The sequence below is a fragment of the Stigmatopora nigra genome, chromosome 12 (genome assembly GCF_051989575.1).
Source record: "Stigmatopora nigra isolate UIUO_SnigA chromosome 12, RoL_Snig_1.1, whole genome shotgun sequence".
Lineage (NCBI taxonomy): Eukaryota > Metazoa > Chordata > Actinopteri > Syngnathiformes > Syngnathidae > Stigmatopora > Stigmatopora nigra.
Window position 1 is genome coordinate 1,555,794 of NC_135519.1, and position 21,523 is coordinate 1,577,316.

General features: G+C 38.9%; 1 protein-coding gene across 1 annotated transcript; it reads left to right on the forward strand.

The window, feature by feature from the left end:
* Nucleotides 1-3,332: 3,332 nt before the first annotated feature.
* Nucleotides 3,333-20,647, forward strand: LOC144205392 (inactive pancreatic lipase-related protein 1-like). The gene is made up of 13 exons (XM_077729735.1): nt 3,333-3,394; nt 3,484-3,538; nt 4,147-4,298; nt 4,395-4,514; nt 6,000-6,134; nt 6,208-6,316; nt 7,561-7,680; nt 10,939-11,055; nt 16,161-16,279; nt 18,041-18,167; nt 19,386-19,500; nt 19,986-20,153; nt 20,522-20,647. The coding sequence occupies exons 1-13, from the start codon at nt 3,392-3,394 to the stop codon at nt 20,589-20,591; spliced, it is 1,410 nt and encodes a 469-aa protein (XP_077585861.1). The 5' UTR covers nt 3,333-3,391; the 3' UTR covers nt 20,592-20,647.
* The last annotated feature ends 876 nt before the right edge of the window (nt 20,648-21,523 follow it).

The following is a 21,523-nucleotide window of genomic DNA, read 5'->3' on the forward strand; positions in this document are numbered from 1 at the left end:
ATTATTATTATTATTATTATTATTATTATTATTATTATTATTATTATTATTATTTGTTACTCTGTTAGTAAATAGTGAATTACAACCAACAACAATGTTTTTCAATTGTAATATCCATTTTTTCGGTGTTTTTTTCAGAGGGTGGGAACGACTTACTTTTCACTCAGTTCACTTCAATATGCCTGTACATTTTAGGGAAGATCATGAAGCGGACATATTCCACAGTGAAAAAATGATATTCATTATATAATGGGCTACATATCCATTGTCCTGGTTGGGATCATTTCTCAAATCTGTCTGGGTTTTAAGTTTTGAGTGCTTTGATTCATTTCATGTTTGTGCCTTGGAGTGTCCTGACCTTGTGATTGCGTATTGATTTCAGCTCTTGTGCCTGCTCCTTCGGTGTCGACCAATCGGCTGCACATCATGTCACCCATCTCTATTTTGTCTCATTAGCCCCCGTCTGTCTATATATAAGCTCTGAGCTTATGCCTAGTCGTTGTCAGATTGTCATCCATGTTGCATCACAACATAGTCCACTGAAATGGATTATTGAAGTCTTTACCAGGGGTGCTGAAGTTCAGATGGGAAGCCGATTCGCAAGCTGAATGCGGTGACCAGGTTACTGCATAAACAGCAAGCTAGACGTGGTGTTCAATGACCGAGGCCATCCCTCAACGGCTCTATGATCACCACTGGCGCATGGAGGCATGGATGTGTCACTCACCATGTTGCTGAAACTGCCTTAATCTCTTGGGATGGATCCCCTCGTTCAACTCTGTTCTTACCTTATGGTCTTAGCGTCCCTACTTGTGCTGTCTACTGTACTGATTTTAATGTTTTTATTGTTATTGATTTTTTTCCATACCGGCCATTCCTCTACCTTTGAAGGGAAGTGAAAGCCCAATTCATGTCATCCAATTTTCTAAACTGGATTGGCTTATTGCTTTTCCATTGCTTTCTCCCTGTGTTCTGATTTGTGTTTCCCTACTCTTGATTGTCCCTCCAAGTCTTGCTGTTGCGCTCGCACAGCTATGCGTCATTTAGAATTAGTTCCTGTTTTGTCTATTTAATCCCCACTGATTATTATGTAATTTGTTAGATCGTCTGCTTTATTTCCCTTGCCATGTGTCTGCCTCGATTCCCCATGTTTTCCCTATCCAGGTTTGATTTTGTGACTTGATTTATAAGTTTGTTATTTTCTAAGATCCTCCTAAGTTATTATAGTTTTGGTATGAGCACTACTGCCCTCTTCTGCTTCCCGGCGATTGGGTCCTAATTTCTTGTGTCCTCGCCTCAATGTCTCCCCAAAGAGGTAACACTTTTGTATTAAAACATTGTGAGTTATCCAGTACTCTGTCTGCCTTCCCTGCTTGCCAGCAATTGGGTCTCACGCTTATCCAGAACTGTGACAAAAAGCAAGAATTACAAGAACACTCGGTGATTAGAAGGAAGTTGAGTGATGCTGGAGCTGAGTTGCCCACTGAGATACACATTACTGAACGACTTTGTATCAAGAGTGGGTACCTTTTGGCTCTTCTCAGTTGGTTCATCCCGTTCACTTGTATAGCTGAACACTTTCCCGGTGCAAAGTTGTCTTCAAGATTCCATGATGTCCGCAGGTCACATATTTTAACAAATCAATCTTGTTTCATATCTTATCTGAAATGAAGAGATATAACATAATTAGTGATAATCTATGATGTAGGTATGGGGCGGCACGGTGGAGGAGGGTTAGCACGCCTGCCTCACAGTACTGAGATAGAGGATTCTTACCCTCGTGGGTTCTGACCTTTCTGTGTCGAGTTTGCATGTTCTGCCCATGCCTGCATTGATTTTATCCGAGTACTCCGTTTTTTCCTCCCATATTCCAAATGTTGAATACTCAAAATTGCCCCTGTATGAGTGTTACCGTGAATGATATTCCGTCTCCCTGGCTGACAACCAATTCAGTGTATCCACCGCCTGCTGCCCCTTTTTGGGTGGGTTAGACTTCAACTAAACGGCACGGCGTCCTACCTTGTAACTGAATTGGGTCAGCGCGGCCAGCACCATTGCGTCTCGCCGAGTGTTCCTGTCACGACAGGAAAAAAATGTTCTGGGGAGCACCTGGAAACTTGCTGGTGGAAATTCTTCTGAAAATTACGTTTGTAAATGACGTGGAAAGGAGTCCTATCTTATGACCAATCGGCCGTGCGGTTCGTTTAGGCACATCATATAAAAACAACGATTCATACCTCAACTGTGCTTTCAACTTTAACAAATAAAATATTGAGTTTACAGACTTAGAGGAGGTGAAGAAATTCGATCGCTCATTTATTAGGATCCGACAGCTGTTTCTGGCCACCATTAAAAAAAGGTCAACTCTTTACGATGAACGGTTTGCTCAAACGTAGCGAGAGAATCTTAACATAATCACATATACACACACACACACACACACACACATCCATAAATCATGCTGTATGATGATGACAAAGCCTATGTCCGATTATTCTTATTATTATAAGGATTATAGTCTCCACACCCCGAGGCGACGTTGTTATAACAATAATAAATAATTGCTATTATGCTTGTTTTATTTGTTTGTTTGTTTTGCCGGACCGCTGTTATAGTGTTTTCAACACTTTTCTGTCCAGAGCATGTTTATATAAACACTACAATAGAACCAGCACAAAGCACCCCAGGACAGATCAAAACTGTTCCGGTATTATAAGGTATTTACATATAATGTTTTGCACATCCAAGCAGCTGAACTGGACAGGTGAAAGAAGAAAAGAAATTACTACTCACCAGAAACTATCGATAATTTACAACACATCCTTCCAATATTCACATATTTGTATATTTGAAATATGACTTAGCAATATGACTGACTGTTTTATCCATTGACAAAGACACAAATGCTTGTTATTCAGAAATGACTGACAATTTTACATATGGTTTGAGTGGGGGAATTATTTTTACACAGTGGTGTTCTGTGAACTTTCTACTGTAAACAGTATACCTCTGTCATACAATCAGTCTATGTTGCGATAGCAAATCTGGCTGTGTTGCAATTGATAAAACCCTTATGAAACAAAATGATGCAATCACCATTCATTAAGTTAATGTTGAACAGTGATCATTACATGAGACAATTACATTAAAATGGCATAATTCTGGTTTTAGGAAACACTTAAAGAATGAAGAAGGAAAAATTTGGGAGTCACAAGTGTTACTTTTCTAGAAAAGTATGACATCAGACATGGGTTTAGTTTTTTTTCCTGTCGGGTTAGGTTAGGTTACCATCTGTATGTTTCCCACAGGTTGATTCACTAATGCATTTGGCTGCGCTATTTAAAGCCTCCCAGACATAGGGCAGTTGTTTTGCAATCTTCTGCGTGACTTTATGGTAAATAAAGTGCATCATTATGCGTTGCTTCTTTGTATTTATTTTCTTTGAAACATCAAAACAATCTTCCATTAATTTATTTTTAACAGATGTCACTAATGTGGTGTTTAGGACTTCTCTGCTTAATTGCTGGTGCATCTCATGGTAAGTTATTTCTGGATTTGATGGCATCTTCAGGCAATTTGTTTTGTAGAGACATTTTCTATTTTCATGAGGGTCATTTTTGTGTAGTTCCATTAATTAATGTAAACTCTGTTTAAAAAAATAGGTGTTATCGTTGTTGTTGTTGTTGTTGTTGCACTACAAGCGCCTGAGGATTGCCCTCAGATAGCGCTAGAGCTGCCACTGGAACGCGGATTATTTCATCCGGGGGGTAGTCGGAGGTGAGGGGCAGTCAAATGTCTCCGGCTGGATGAAAAACGTAGGGTGCCACGGTCCTTGTTGGCAGCTCTGAGTGGTATTTGTTGGAATTCGCAGGCCGCAGCGAGCGGCCTCTCAGGAGACACCACGTGAAGGTTTCCAACTTTGTCTCCCTATCGTTGTTGTAGAGTGATTGGTGGAATATAAATAAGGTTTAATGGTGAATACTAATGTATCGATATACATATTGGAATTTCCTGAAACTGCTGTAGGTTGAAATCCTGATGAAGATTTTCTCGAAGATTAGGTCCCAGGCTCAGCATTCTTAGAAATGCTTTTTGATATCTTCACTTGGAGACCCTTATGTAATTGTATGTAATTTATGTTTGTAGCGACTGAGGTTTGTCTAGGTGAACTTGGTTGCTTTAATGACCTTCCTCCATGGGGGGGGACAAACCAAAGACCCACCTCTGTTCTACCTTGGTCTGCTGAAAAGTTAGGCACCCGCTTTCTGCTTTTCACCCAGAGGAACCGTTATTACCAGGCAAGCAAGATCTTTTGACTTTTAACTTTAACGATTCAAACGATTACATATATTTAACAAAATGGATGGTACTCTTATCTGCTTTTGTCCCGAAAGGAGATCAAGCCCGACTTAACCATTCATGCATCAAACTATGGTGGCATCAGAAAGACTCGAATCATCATTCCTGGTTATCTGCAGAAAGGAGATGAAGACTGGCCACAAAAGATGTGCAAGGTCTGAAAAATATTTTAGTCATCCAATTGAGTTTCAAATTTGGCTGCATGCGACTTAAAATTCAGTTCAACCTAATTAGTTTTTTTATTCAAGGGCAGATTGCTAAGAGAAAAATGTATACATTTACGTTACATATTGATTTCCCCACATGAGTACATTGGAACTATTCAGGCAAACAGACAACTAAACACAAATCAACTCAACCTGTTATATATAATATATAAAAACAAATCAACTCAACCTGTTTTCATTCAGTCATTCAAATCCGAATCGCTTATCCTCACAAGGGTTGCGGGGGGTTCTAGAGCCTATCCCAGCCAAAAAAGACCACCAGGCGGGGGACATCCTAGATTGTTGGTCAACCAATCGCAGGGCCAAAGAGAGGTACAACCATTCAAAGTCACACTCATAGCTGGGGGCAATTAAGAGTGTTCAACCAGCCTACCATGAATGCTTTTAGGATGTGGGAGGAAACCACAGTACCTAGAGAAAACCCAACCAATCCTGGGGGGAAAATGCAAACTCAACACAGGGAGGCCAGAATCCACCAGGGATTGAACCCTAGATATTACCACACAGTTATAATATCGAGGGTTCAATCCCTGGTGGATTCTGGCCTCCCTGTGTTGAGTTTGCATCATCCCCCCAAGATTGGGTGGGTTTTCTCTGGGTAGTCATACATATATATATATATATATATATATATATATATATATATATATATATATATATATATATATATATATATATATATATATATATATATATATATATATATATATATATATATATATATATATATATATATATATATCTGCTGTTTCGTATGCAAAATAAAATTTGGTATGTAATTTAATATGTTCTAATAGTCAATGAAGTAGAAAAGCAACGTAAATGTAATTGAACACCTTTGGCATTTATGACTCTGTGGTTGTCTCCAATTCTAAAAGTTGATGGTTTCACTCTTCTGTCATGGTTAAAATGATTATGGTCCTATACCCCACATTGCTCCTGATACTTTGCCATCAGAAGTTGTATAAGAGCATCGTGTCAAATCGTAGTTGATCGTAGAAAAGCTCCATACTAGTGGTAAACCCATTTACCATCTGCTATGGATAAGGAATTAATTACCTCCACATCTCCCATTGAAATTTAAAGTGGCTGAGACACCGTCTTTGGACATGAAAGTACTGTCTGTAAAATAATCCATGTAGCATGTAATGGGGAACAGGGATACCGGTGTACACCCCTGAGCAAGGCTGCGCTATCTAGACCAATTACAATATTTTTCACTTTATATTTTGCCCTTATTTCCCGCTCACTTGGGCTTTCGTCTCCCTTATTATTGTTAGCCTTGAAAAATCCCCATACTTGACCAAACATTTGTCCTTCAAATCTCTTTTTTACTTTTTATTTTGGCAAAACCTTTTGACACACTCCACTATTATCGGGTGGCCAAATGAACATTTGCATAACTGTACCCAGGTTATGCTAAAATTCGAGAATGTGAACTGTATCGCAGTGGAGTGGAAGAATGGTTTAAGGGCTCGCTATGCCCAGGCAGCCAATAATGGCAGAGTGCTGGCTGCACAAGTGGCTTCCATGATGACTTTTCTGATGGTACGTAAAACCTTTTATGCAATTATGATATTAATTGTTTGTAAGTATGGTTAACTTAAATTTCCTTCTCCAGGACAATTACAATCAGATGTCAGAAAAATTTCATATTATCGGTCATAGTCTTGGTGCTCATGTTGCTGGCGAAATTGGCAGTAAATTCACTGGTCTTGCACGCATCACAGGTAATAGTCTAGTACTTCTCGGAACTTTAACTTACTGTATTTTCTCGCATATATGTTGTTTTTGTCGCTAAAAAAATGGCGACTACTGAATCAAGGGGAAATGCCATTTTGACAATACGGCCGATACGGTCATTTATTTCAAAATAGAGAAAAGATAGACAGAACAAAATTTATTTTGACGTCTATGAATGAAATTCAGGAGAAAAAAACTTATCTTGCATAAAACGTGCAAAAGGTCACTTGTGCCGTGGACTTAACCATTGTAGAAAGTGGTGACATTTGGAGATTTGGAATGAATGCCTATTTGAAATCCCTTCTGTTGAGGTTTAATGAGTGGACTTTACAATAAACTACAGTGATATGGTGTACTGCAAATATTTTGTTAATGAATATTAACTTCTAAGGAACAATTTAACTATGAATATTCAGGTATTGTTTTCTGCTTAAATCATGTTTGTCACAATTTTCAAGTAAAAAGTTTATAAAGACAGGTTACTGGGGCCTAAGTTGAATTTGGTTTTATTTGATTTTTTTGTTTCCAAATTCTGATTAGGGAAGTAGGCAACCTTCAGTTAATTTCTCACCTATTTTTTCTATCTTTTGAACGTCACCAGAATTAACTTTGGATTCAGTTTGCTTTTGTTAACATTTTTACATTTATCCAAATTGATTTGATATCCATGTAACTAAATTGGCCTGGCAATGTCTGAAATGACGATGAATAATTCTTGTTTGGCATGTACCGTTTGTGTAAACTGACTCCAAATCAGAATTGTTGATTTACTTTTCCCTTGATTGAATACACTCACTCCAGTTGTGTCAAGTACATACAGTGGTACCTCTATTTACGAACGACTCCAAATACGAAAGTTTCAGGTTAGGTTTTCAAGAGAGTCGGACCTGAGAAAATAAAGTGTTGGGTGGAAGTGGCGCAATGACATGTCTAAATCTGAAAAAGGTTGCACCAGCCTTATATGGGAGATGTAAATTTGTTTTTCTTGGCTTTAGAAGCAACCATTTTGTGTCCTTGATTTTCACGAATTTGAATATGGTTCAGTCAAGAGTTGGGAGATTTTTTGATGATCGTGGAAAGAAATAGAGATTTTACATGTATAAAGAAATGCTCTACTTACAAAAAAATCAAAGTTAGGAAACAAGTTCTGAAACTAATTAATTTGTAGGTATCAGCAGATAGTCCCAAATTGACCACTTCTTCTTGACCCTTCTTCTGTGTTATTTTACAGGACTCGACCCAGTGGAGCCTTATTTCCATGGCACAGATACAGCTGTGCGCTTGGATACAACTGATGCCACTTTTGTTGATGTCATCCACACCGATGGAAAGCCTTTTAACTCAAAACTTGGTAGCTATTTTTTGTGTGTGAAAAGTTTAAAAGGGAAGTGAATGAAAAATATATAGCATGCTGAAAGAAAATGTGCGCTATACACATTCCATTCTAAAAAAACATTTGAAATAATGGGTAAATACTGTGAGCAAAGAATGATCCCTTTGTGCATGCGCAGTGTGAGTTTCAATACCAACAAGGGCACCTATGATTCCCTGCAAGACTATACATTCCGGTGCAAACATAGCTCCAGTCCCTACAGATCTTCTTGCATGAGCACGAGGAATCCGAGGGACAGAACTTCTGGAGGTCATCCAGGATTCATAGAACCATAGTCACATAAATAACCTTTGTTCTATTTAATACCTCCTGACCGATAGTGGTCGTGCTGTAAGCACTTAATGACCAATACCTGCGAAGTCACGAAGATTATGGAGAGAGGTGGCATCAACAGAGTAGATCCTTAAAAATGTCCAAGATGCACCAATGTTCTTTGTAGAGTGGAAGTAAACCCCACAGGGCTGAAGGCACCCAGCCACCTGCATCCTCACCCTCTTCCTATTGCAACAAAGAAATTTCCCGATTACGGGATGAATAAAGTTATCCAATCCAAAAAAAAAAGTGACAATTAGTATCCACAATCCATTAGGAGAGGTGCTGCTTAAATAGGGTAGAGCATCTACCGTGAGGCGCACAGCAGACAAAGTCAGAAAGACCTGCAAAAACCTGAAAATTGAATCTGTTACGGTCATGGGTGGCAGGCCCTGAAGCAAGCAAATGCACACAAGTCGGACATAGAGTTTTCTGCTTATTTTGAGTGTCTGTTGGGTAGGGGCAAGCAAAGGTACAAGGGGAGAAGCGCAGTGACGTCTTGTGATAGCCGAGAGGTCCATAGAAGGGTCCAAAGCAAAGGTACAAGATGTATGGTTGAGATTGTGGTCGTAGTCGACGGTCGTGAGCGTGGTCAGGGTCATCGGATCAAAACAAAAGGTCGAAGATCAGGTGAAACAAACTAGAAGGTATCGGGAGCGGGTGAACTAATAAAGACAATCCAGTGTGGTCATGTTCTATTCAGCTTAAAGTAGTCCTTAATGTTTTAAGAGCAGCACCTGCCTTTGCTTAGACCATCAGAAGCTGAATTTGTGATTGGGTGACAGGAGCAACCGCTGACCTCTCTGGCCCTGGACCTGACACAGTCTATGTTAGCCCACAGAGCCTGAACTGAACACAACAGTTCCGGCCTGTCCCTGCCCTCAGGTGTCAGAGGGCAATATTGGGCAAGTCGTGAAGATCGATTAACATGCAAGCCGGTTAACACTTTGGGAAAAGCGTGCATGACAAGCTCATCGGGAGTGCAAGTAATTCACCAATACGCTTAGCAGAGGAAAGAGCGAGTGAACGCCGCTTTGCGGGCCACGCAGTTAAGTTCAGTTGTGTCCAGTGGTTCAAAGCGGGGTTGGTGTTCGGGCTATTCCCATCATCTAAATAATCTTGCGTCAAGAACGGAATAGTTTTACTCCATTGGCCAATAGGAATGGTGAAATGGGAGTTCACTTCCAAGATGGCCACTGCTCGCTTGCCTCTTTGTCTTTGTCTCGCCCCCACCCTTCCTTCTCTTGGGGAAAGGTTGAGGAGCGGATGGACAGAGCAAACGTCTTTCCAATGCCAAATATAAATCATGCGAAAAGCTGGTAGGATTTTATTGAAGGTAGGCGGAGACAAATTTTAGGCGGGAACAACAAAAGGGGAGGACTTGACCATTAGGTGTCAGTAAAATTCTATTCTAGTTGCTAAAGCTAAAAGGATGAAAAATTTCAACTTTTGAACAATTTCAACTTATGAACAATTTCAACTTATGAACAATTTCAACTTGTGAACAATTTCAACTTGTGAACAATTTCAACTTGTGAACAATTTCAACTTGTGAACAATTTCAACTTGTGAACAATTTCAACTTGTGAAAAATTTCAACTTGTGAACAATTTCAACTTGTGAACAATTTCAACTTGTGAACAATTTCAACTTATGAACAATTTCAACTTATGAACAATTTCAACTTATGAACATTTTCAACTTATTAACAAGCGCTCGGAACGTAACTGGTTCGTAAGTAGGGGAGCTTCGGTGTTCATCTATGTTGACTACTCATCTATGTTGACTACTTATCTGTTGACTACTTATCTATGTTGACTACTTATCTGTTGACTACTTATCTATGTTGACTACTTATCTATGTTGACTACTTATCTATGTTGACTACTTATCTATGTTGACTACTTATCTATGTTGACTACTTATCTATGTTGACTACTTATCTATGTTGACTACTTATCTATGTTGACTACTTATCTATGTTGACTACTTATCTATGTTGACTACTTATCTATGTTGACTACTTATCTATGTTGACTACTTATCTATGTAGACTACTTATTTATGTATTGAATATTTATTGTTATCATTTATTGATTATTTTAGCTTTAAGCTTTATATCTAGCTATGCTTGTATAATTCACTAAAAGCATTTAATTTAATTCAATTCAATGGTCAAAGAGCGAAATGGTCAAACATTCAGAAAGCAATTGAGGCCCTTCAAGTAAAAAAACTCCAAAAATCCACAGGCTTGATGACCAGAAGAAATGACAAAACCCCATACAGAGCCACAGCCTTCATCTGGTCCGTGACAACAGTCATCCTGACTGGATTGGATAGAGGGGCCTGGCGCCTGTGCCCGTGGATCATGATAGAGACCACCCAGGGGTACTAATTCGAACAGCCCAGTAATTTAGCTGCTGGTCCGAAAAGTGCCCAACAGCTGCCCCATAGGACTCTGGTCCTGGGAGACCCCCAATTCAGGCATGCCATGTGAATATGGTTTAGACATATCCACTAAAGTGTCATGAGGCAGTCACCCAAAAGGGAATGTACCTCTATCATCCCATGTGCAGCAGGTCCACCCCAGCCTTTTTTAATCCAAGATGGTGGATTTTGAGATACTTAAATTTTGCTTTTATAAGGAGCCTAAGCATTGATCAAGCCACAGAATCAGAACCAAAAGGAAATTGTGTAAACATTTTTTATGACTTTTGTAATAAACATACCTAACAAGATTTGAAAATTTTCTTTGTGATATTTTTTTTAACTTGAGATCAATGCCATCCAGAAGTATTAGCATAGAATAGGAAACTGCTTTGTGGTTGTTATTTTGATTTTTCGAGATGTAACAGACAATTAATCCAGTTCTTATTGATGTCATGATTGTTTTCAAACTTGTAGGTTTTGGGATGTCCGATGCTATTGGCCACATTGACTTCTATCCCAATGGAGGAGAGCAGATGCCTGGTTGTAAAGCTAACAAAGGCCACCCAAGAGACCTGGATGCTATCTGGGAAGGTAAGACAAACTGACGTTCGAAACAGTGGAATTTTGAATGAAAGAAAATATTCATCCATCCTCCATCATAACGGCCCACCAACCCACCTCTTCCTTATTAATTCATTCTTTTTCTGAACCACTTCTCCTCAGAATGGTTGCGGAGAGTGCTGAAGCCTATGGGCATTAGGCAGGGGATGCCCTAATTTGATTGGCCAGCCAATTGCACGACAGATAAGGAGACGGACACACGCATAAAACCATTAAAACAACTTTAAATTATGAAATCAAAAAAGCTTAGCATTATCTAGTTGCTTTTTCTGAAACAATTAACTCTGTCACTGCATGTGCTGGAAATTCTTTCTTCTCTATCCAAAGGAGAAAAAGTCTCTCCATTTCATTGTTCAGTGACGATCTCTTTTTTTTTAATTATGCAAAGGAGTTTTCGCTTTTAATGTTTCCTTCTTGAATATCTATGTTATCTATGTCTCACTTTGACCATTGGATTGATCTATGTTATCTATGTCGTTTTTTGAACATTGAATTGAATTGAATTAAACTAAATGCTTTTAGTTAGTGTACAAGTACAGCTAGATTTAAAGTTTAAAGCTTAATTATATTAGCAATATTAAATGGGTTACGGCCGTATTTCCTTGCAATATCAGTCATAGATGGGTACAGGGCTCGCTTCTTAATTTCTCTTGCATCACTAATTTTGAATAGAGAAAGAAGTTGCTTTAACCACACTCAAAAAAAAAATTGTTTGGAGACCGCCAATGAGAGGCCAGCTTAGTGGAGGGAGATTGTCAAGCAGGATGCATCACTACCACGACCAATGTTCCCTCTAATTTTTTGTTTGTCTGGCCAGAAAGACAACCTCCCTGAGCACACTGAGTACCAGTGTGAGCAACATCATGAATGCTCGCTATGGGCACACACCAGTATCACACCTGCCACAACCAAGTGCATGTCTACTACACATAAATGATTTAGTAATAATACAATGTAATGATAAATATTTATGAATGGGCGGCCCGGCGGATGAGTGGTTTGCGCGTCGGCCTTACAGCTCCGAGGTCCTGGGTTAGAATCCGGGGTTGGTCAACCAGTGTTGAATTTGCATATTCTCCCAGGACCTGCGTGGGTTTTATCTGAGTAATCCGTTTCCCTCACACATACCAAAAAGATGCATTGTAGGCTGATTGGACACTCTAAAGTTGCCCCTAAGTATGGTTCTGATTGTGCATGACTGTCCCTCTCCTTGTACCCTGCAATCGGCTGACCACCGATATAGGGTGGCCCCCGGCCCTGGCCCAAAGTAAGCCAGCACCCCCCGCAAGTTCTAAAGTGGATTAAGCGTTTCAGAATATGAATGAAAAAATGTCTATGAATAAAACATATCCATAAATCCCATTAGAATATTCACAAATCCAACTTAAATTTTACCTTATTGTACACATCTGTCCTTCTCAGTTCTCATTCTCGCTCAAATGACTTTTCTGATCAACGTGTCACTTGGGATAGTCAAGTTTCCATTCATATGCAATATTTCTGCATGATTTTGCTTTGATCTATTTAATAAGGGATAGCACATATTAATGAACATATTTATATTCATGTTAATGAACATATATGTGTAAAATTGTAGGCGAGGGCTCATTTCCATTTATAGTCGTTTATTGGATTGGATAACTTTATTCATCCTGTATTCGGGAAATTACATTGTGGCAGTAGCAAGTGGGTGATTAGACAGAACAGCAAAGCTAAAGCACAAAGTACAAAGCAAATCAAAGTAAACGGAATCATCAAATCATTAAGACATAGAAGCAGCAAAAACACAAAACGAGCAAGAGTGGTCGGAGCTTCCACGGCTGTCGCTTAAACAGCGCCATTTTGGTTGCGGTAGCTAAAACGGACTGAAAAAGACGTTGTAAAGTTGGACAAAAACTGGAACCACACACAGGGAGTTTTCCACGAGATGGGGAACTTCTGCAGACTGTGACCGAGGTAGAGAATATGCAGAGTCACGCTTTCAAGCTTATCCGTACAGTTTCTCTGTAGTCTGGAGCTGAAGAAAACAGCAGCAGGGCAGAACTCCTCGACTCCGTTGCTGGTAAGCGCCGACAGCTTATCCCACGATGGAATGGTTGGTCAGAAGCGTTGCCTTTTCCCCCGGCATTTTTATCCAGCTCCGAAACTCCGGCGGCATTGAGGAGTTGCTCCTTCTGCTGCGTATTGTAACAGCTAGTCCCATGTGCGTGACAGCGTAGGCATGGCTGACTAGTTCCAAAAAAAGAAGTAGCCGAAAGAAGCCAGGCTAACAGAACAAGGAAAGTTGTAAAAACATTAAAGTAAAATGTATAAAGTACAAAGTAAAGTAAAAAGGAATGTATTAAGAAATATTAAAAAAAAAGAAGTAGCCGAAAGAAGCCAGGCTAACAGAACAAGGAAAGTTGTAAAAACATTAAAGTAAAATGTATAAAGTACAAAGTAAAGTAAAAAGGAATGTATTAAGAAATATTAAAATGTAATTTAAAAAAGATAGATGGGCTGTACAACATAGGGTGTAGAGAGCTACTGCTACTGGCTCCCGCTTGAACGGCGCCATCTTATGTAGGTTGAAGACAAACGATCACACATATTAGACACACACGCACACAACCACACACACACACACACAGCAGATTTAGACTCACCTGATTTCGCCGCTTGTTCTTCTCTTTGCACAGTAAAGTAAATAGGAATGTATTAAGAAATATTAAAATGTAATTAAAAAAAGATAGTAGGGCTGAAAAACACGAAAAATATGAGAGTGGGCTGCCCCTGGTAATATTACTATATTACCTTTTTAAAAATTTTTACTGGGAAAACGCACTTTGTGGGGTAGCACCACCGATTTCGTTATACGCGGTGTAAGATGACAATAAAGGCTTTTGATTTGATTAGCACTTAATATCTTTGTTCAAAAAAAGTCAAGAGGTAGGCCCTGTTATCCATCCATGACTGATATTGCGAGGCAATACGGCCGTGAATCATCTAACATTTATTCAAAATGGAAACAGAAAGAAGCATTAAATGTGACGACTCCTTTGCATGATTTAAAAAAAGAGGTCACGAGGTGAGACGTACAAATCACTCAGGCAGCACACAGTCATACACAAACATCTACCCAAAAACCCGACAGAAGGTGAGAGTTAAATTTCTAATAACTTCTTATTTACCCTCATTGGACTCTTGCAAGGCATGCATTTTATTTTCTCTTTGATATTTAGGGGGCGGCCCGGCGTCTGATTAATAATAATAATCATAATAATCGGACATAGGCACTGTCATCATCATTGACTCGACAAAAGCCTAATTGTCATCATACCCATCTCTGCGTATGACGAAAATGGTAGTGCTTCTCCGTAAGGTGTGCTTTCCCGGCAAAAGGCGCAAATAAGAGATAATTTCAGATTTGTTGGCATTCTGCCCTGATGGATACATTGCATCATCCCCCAAGTGGATCAATTACCTCTCACTGTCGCCTTCATTTACCTTCAGTCAGCCAGTGGCAGATCAACGCCCAATGTCTTTTCATATTACCTCACCCCGAAGTTATTATACAGAAGCATACGTGTCAACCTCTGCCGATAACTGCCCTTATAAATGATTATGATTCCCCGTACAAACCCCCCAAAAAATGTACAAACACCGCACGACGCATGTTTACTCGCGGTAACTCATTTCTTACTAGGTGGCTCCTCTATGGTTGCTTCCACGATATTTACTCTATGTATATCTACGCATGCGCATGTCATCCTTTATCGATATTGTCGTATGCACCGCTACAAAAATACATACGATTGAGGAAAAAATTTGCTGGTATACCGTGACAATAGTAACGATCGATGACAGTAGCGTCGTTGGCTAGCAGCCTTCGAGACTATCAGGATTTTAGCCAAAACGGTCTTGTTGAGATCGGTTTTCATAAATACTGGCTTTTTTTCCCTCCAGTGTACTGCGTACATGACTTGAAATGGTAAAAAAACGTATAAAATACGTATAAAACATACAAGTTGACAGGTGTGCAGAAGGGATTGTGTGTTGTGCTACCGCAAGTTCAGAGTCCTGATGGATGTGGGGAAAAATTGTCCTTAAGTCTATTTGTCCGTACCTTGTGAGACTTGCAGCGTCTGCCAGAGGGCAGCAGCTGGAACAGGTTGTGACCAGGGTGGTATGGGTCCCCGACAATGTTCCTGGCTCTGCTGAGGTAACGAGTGAGGGAAGAGAGCAGCCGATAATCTTCTGGGCAGTGTTAATCACTCTCTGCATGGCCTTTCCGTTTGCTGCCGTGCTTCCAGCGTACCACACTGTAATGCAGTATGCCAGGATGCTCTCCATAGTGGCGCTATAGGTTGCCAGAAGCTTAGTGAATTAGTTAGCGTGTCAGCCTCACAGTGCGGGACCCGGGTTCAAATCCAGGTCGATCCACCTGTGTAGAGCTTGCATGTTCGCTGTGGGCATGCGTGGGTTTTCTCCGGGTACTCCCAGATTCCAAAGACATGTTTGTCTCCTTGTGCCCTGCATTTGGCTGGCCACCAATTCAGGGTGTCCCCCGGCTCTGGCCCGAAGTCAGTTGGAATAGGCTCCAGCACCCCATGCCAATTTCGGATAATTGGGACCTGATGAGTGTAACAACAAAGAATAATCTTTTTCCATGATGTAGTGTTTGAGAAAAATTAAGTCCAGATCATAAGTGGATGCCAGGCCCTTGTACTAAAAAAATTACATTGTAGTCTTTGATAACCAAAATGTGATGTCCATACATGTGGAGGCCAGGTGATAGGAGGTCAAAGAGTTTGAAATGTAATGTATTTGTAATGTATTAAAGTTTTTTGAGGACCTCCTGCCATGATTTTAATGTAATTTTAATATTAGGTTTGTTCATAAAGGTATTTGAGTTAGAAATAGCTGAATTTTGCAATCTTCATCATAACCCTTGTGTGACAGCTTCTGAGATAAACAGACTAAACCTTCGTCATCACATTTATAAAAAGTGCCATTACCCTGAGTATGGAGTACAGACGTCTTCCCACACATGCTTTGTTCACAGTGATCTTCAAATGTATTCTCTTCTCTGTCAGGTACAAAAAATTTTGATCCGTGCAATCACATCCGAGCCTATCAGTACTACCAGGAGAGTATGGTTAAACCTGGAGGCTTTGTAGGATTCCCTTGTTCTGATGCAAGCAGCTTTGCAGATGTAAGTATATTTCTACCTTAACTGATATGTTGCCATGAACAGTCACAACTTAAAAACACTAAACCAGAAAAAAAAAAATCTGATATTTAATGAAAGGTTTGAATGTGCAAAAGCTTACTGAATGAGTTCCTCGACCCTTCAGTTGGTTGGTTCAGACCGGCCCACGTAAGGTTGATTGGAAATTATAAACTAAACGTAATTCATGATTTTACTTCACAAATGTACTAAACTGGCATTGCTTTTTACTTTGAAGTCATTGTTATCTTCACGTGCATAATGACGCGTGATGCTGAATGCAGGGTTTTTAACACAATATGGGCTGCCACGTATTTATTTGCTGAAATTAGTGGTTAACTCGTGTGTTTAGTTTGTAGCGACCAGATTGCTATGTTTACGGATTCCAATTGGAATCGCCATTACCAGAGTTAACAAAAAAATACAAAAAATCTCCGATGCTGAAAGGGCTTGGAAATCGGCTGCTTTACTAGCTCGGCTACAAAAGCAGATTTTTTTTTACCAAGCGTCACGGATCCAGGGGTACTGTTACGATCGTGGGTGGGGGACCCCGAAGCAGGCAAACGGACACTAGCTTGTCGTGAAACTTTCTATTTATTGAGAATATTCTAGAGGCCGACAAAGGTACAATGGGAGCAGTGTAGATGAGTCATTTGACAGAGCATGGAGGTTGGTAGCCGAGGGGTCCGTAGAGAGGTCCAGAGTAAAGGTACAAGATGTGTGGTCAAGATCGTGATCGTTGTTTGTGGACGTGAGCATGAGCATGTCCTGATAAAAAGAAGCATTTGACTACCTGTTGACTTATACGTGTTTCCTGTTTTTTTTATACGTTTTTGATCATTTGAAATTCTGAACGCCATATATTTTTGTAAAACCGATCAAGTTTTCCCCATTTTGGCAGGTTATTATGAGTTAATACGGGAAATTGCAATTATTAACAAGGGGAGCACTTGGCCCAGTTGACAGGTATGCATTTGAGCAAGTCCCGCTGTCCGGGTGAACTGTGGGGCTTCAGCTTCAACATAAAGTGGCAAGTTCGGACTTTTTCTCCTTGGCTGCGATGTCAGAGACACAGCCTAGTCACTCATATTTTTCCGAGGGATTACGGAGGACCTTGCAGCAACGCAGTCAATGTCCGGCCCTCCACAATATTTTCAGTTTCTTCTCTGGCCCCCGAGAAAAAAATATTGCCCACCGGTGCTCTATACTGTAGATTTACTTGTGTAATTTGGGCCATCAGTGTAAAAGGTGTCTCAGAGCTACGAAAAACAATTGGAGAAGAGTGGAAGGGTGGTATATCCATCGCAGGGTGTTTATGGAGCCACCACCTGTTGCAGAAATGTGACACCGATACGGCTGTGAACAATTTATTTGCTTTTAGAAGTGGATTCGGCGAGATTGAATTTTGGTGCTGCAGAGGGAAGATATAAACAGACATCCATCCCAACTTCCATAGGGACAACATGAATCTGCAGCTGTTGGTGATAATGGCAGTTTATCCCGGCTTTGGACACTTGTTGATCAAAGCCAGCATTGTGTATGGTCATACAGACAGATATCATGGGCAGAAATCTTATTTCCGCAAGTCTACAAACACTAGATGGAAGTTTCTTTATTAGTCCTTTGCATTTAATTTAGCAGGATATGCCCTTTCCCGCAAAAAAATAAACCCACAAATCCAGTCTTAGGTCTTGTTGAAGCTATTGCTCCCTCTTGTATTGCCTCACCATGTCTTTATCTTTACAGGGAAAATGTTTCCCGTGCGCTAATGACAAATGTCCTCTGATGGGCCACTATGCAGACAGGTTTTCTTCAATCAACACCACACAGATAAAGTACTTCCTCACTACAGGCAGTTCTGAACCTTATGGACGTGGGTATCCTGTTGTTTCCATACTACTACATTGGGCTATTTTTATAGATTTAGGTCTGACACCTGTTACTGATGTCACTTTTTCCTGAAAGCCATTTTTTAAAATTTAACCACAGGATCTCACTTTCGTTAACAAACACTATGTTAGTACAACTGATGACTCTCTCTCTCTCAGACACACATCTTTAATTTGTTCCACGGTCCTCACACAACTGCCAACTAAACCCTTTATAATTGGTCAAAGTGTCCCAATTTTTTTCATGAAAGAGGTGAGAAATGCAAAAATTACGGTATATTATTAGAAAACAATTCATTAATGTCTTAAAATAAACAGAATGGCTAGAAATCCCTGTCAAAATGCGCCCTACACCCCTGAAATAGTTCCCTTTGCGGCCGTTAGGGAACGTAATACTCCATGTTTGTCCACCAGATGACACCAAGAGCCCATTCTACCAGGCCCGAAAGCCATCCACTTTGTAGTACTACATACATTTTAGACTTTTATGTGTGCCCTGCGCGTAAGAAAATAAGTGCTGCATTGCATTCGCACGGTTTTAATCACTTAATAAGGGGAATTACAATCAATAATAAGGGGAGCATTTAGCCAAGGTGCATTCAATTCAATATTGGAGACAGCTGGGATGGGCTCCAGCACCCCACGTGAACCTAGTGAGGATAAAGCGGTTCAGAAAATTATATATAGTCATATATATATATATATATATATATATATATATATATATATATATATATATATATATATATATATATATATATATATATATATATATATATATATATATATATATATATATATATATATATATATATATATATATATATATATATATATATATATATATATATATATATATATATATATATATATATATATATATATATATATATATATATATATATATATATATATATATATATATATATATATATATATATTATTCACAATCATATTCAGTAAAAATATTTAATCCAAAGTAGAAGCGTCTTATAACTTGAAACGTTTTTTTATAACTTACTTTATATTCAGTACTTTTTAAAACAGTGCCAGTATTTTAATAGTAGTTGTACCGAAGAAAAAAAAAACAATCCTACTAATCTGCTAATTATGTTGACTGTTAAAAAAATTCAGCAATCCTGTGGGTCTTTACACTCTTGGGATTTTCTGTATTTTTTGTCTAATCCCTTTTTTTAACCTAGGGTACAGCTACAAATTAAAGCTAACCTTGGGTGGTCCCAGTTGGTCAAATCCAGGCTTCATGTATGTGGCTCTAGCTGGAGAAAACGAAAGCACAGAGGAATACCGACTATATGTGTAAGGCATTTAGACAAATCTGAAAACACCAATCTTAGATTTGTATTTTCTTTCACATGACATGCAGGATTTGAAAAAACTAGGATTTTAAAATGTTTCAGGATTTTATTCGAACCTTCCTTCAGGTTCTTTAACAGTCAAGATATCATACTGCCATTGGCCAGAAAGACTTTTTTAAATCGTTAGAAGATTCAATCAGTTATCAGCTTAATTTTATTTGATGAGTCTAAAGTACCGAACACACAAATAAAGACCATTCATTCCACTTATGTGTATGGAAATGATGACAAATGACCTTCAGTAAGTCCCCAGATAAAATAAAAATAAAGCCTTTAAAACTGTGACCACATTTATACCAGATATAGCCAACTAGTATATCTGTCATGAACACGTCATATTGCTGAAAGGTTTCAATTTCATTGCCAGTCCTATGGTCTCACATCATCAACTGTTTTACTTAAGCTAACCACACTATCTTTTTACAGGGGCATGATGAAGCCAGGAAAGACTTACGAAATGCACATTGATGCAGAGGTTGAAATAAGAACCATAAAAGAAGTCAGATTTCGATGGAACAACCATATCTTCAACCCCCTGAATCCAAAGTATGGTGCATCTAAAGTGGAGCTTATGAGGGGGAAAGACAAGAAGGTGTAAGTAAACATAACGTGGATGATAGAAAACTAAAACAATGGCAGTGGGGACTATCTCTAAACTTTTTTCCTCTGAAATACTACATTCCTGCATATTGACGTGTTTAACTACACTACTTGGCCACTAGAGAGAAGCATTGTACCATCTTGATTTTAGCAAGTGCGCATTGTAGGTGACATTTAAAAATGGATTCCAAACAAATAGAGAAAAACTACAGTAAAACAAAAGCACTGAATGTTGTTTCATCATTGAATCAAATATGTTTTGGTGTATATTTGTCAACGAAAAAAGTTGAATGCTCTTGGAATGACGATGATAATTATTGTCTCTAACATTTCAATGAATATCTCCTTTTGCTCTTTCACAGGGCTCTCTTCTGTGGAACCGACAACGTCGCTGAGAATGTGATTCAGTCTGTTCTTCCATGCCAAGCTTAATAACCCCAATTGCCCAAATGGCCTTTCAATAAATATTTCAAATAGAATCTATTTAATCTGTCTATCTAGTGGAATTTTCTCCAGTAATTTCATTAAAGATAAATTGAGACTTTATTACTATACTGGATCTCAAACAATTGAGTGCCACATGCTGAACTAATCTATAAAGACCAAAATTATAATTCAGAAGGAGGTATGTCTAAATTTAAAAAAAATAGAGATCATACACAAAATATGATGCAATTTTATCTGGAAAAAATATTAAAATGTCATATAGCAATTTAGAAAATATTAATAGAAGAAGAAAAGTAGCACTTCACAAAAATATGGAAGAAAATAAACATTGTCTAACAGCACACTACAGGCTGTATGTTGTGAGAAAAGGAGTGTATGCTCTCTACTGATTAACATATAGACAATTAATTCATCAGCCCAAATACAAATAAAATCATGCTCTGATGATAAATTGATACTGGCTCATTGCACATAACCACTAGTTTCAACAAGATCTGTTCAAGAAAGACTGAGGAGTAAGACTTCAAAGTTAATGACCAAAACAAAAAACAACAACTACTACCTGACTACCTGAGTAGTAGTAACTTGGCAGGCCTTCAACCTGGCAAACTATTTATGTAACAAATACAAATTATATTTGTGTGTGTGTGTGTGTGTGTGTGTGTGTGTGTGTGTGTGTGTGTGTGTGTGTGTGTGTGTGTGTGTGTGTGTGTGTGTGTGTGTGTGTGTGTTTGTGTATTTGGAAACTTTGCAGTGAAAACATTTTTGTTTATGAGAACAAAACAGAAAATATTTTTAAAAAGATAGATAGATAAATAGTTCTGTTTACCATTTCACAGTTTCAACATTCGCGGCTTCTATTGTGGTATTTTAGATTAAGTATCCATATAAAACGTGGGAGTGATAGTTGAATTTCC

Bases quoted from the DNA above. Each gene is read 5' to 3' on its own strand.
- LOC144205392 (XM_077729735.1), top strand. The intron at 3,539-4,146 runs GTAAGTTATTTC...TTATGTTTGTAG, and splicing joins AATTGCTGGTGCATCTCATG to CGACTGAGGTTTGTCTAGGT. The intron at 19,501-19,985 runs GTAAGGCATTTA...ATCTTTTTACAG, and splicing joins GAGGAATACCGACTATATGT to GGGCATGATGAAGCCAGGAA.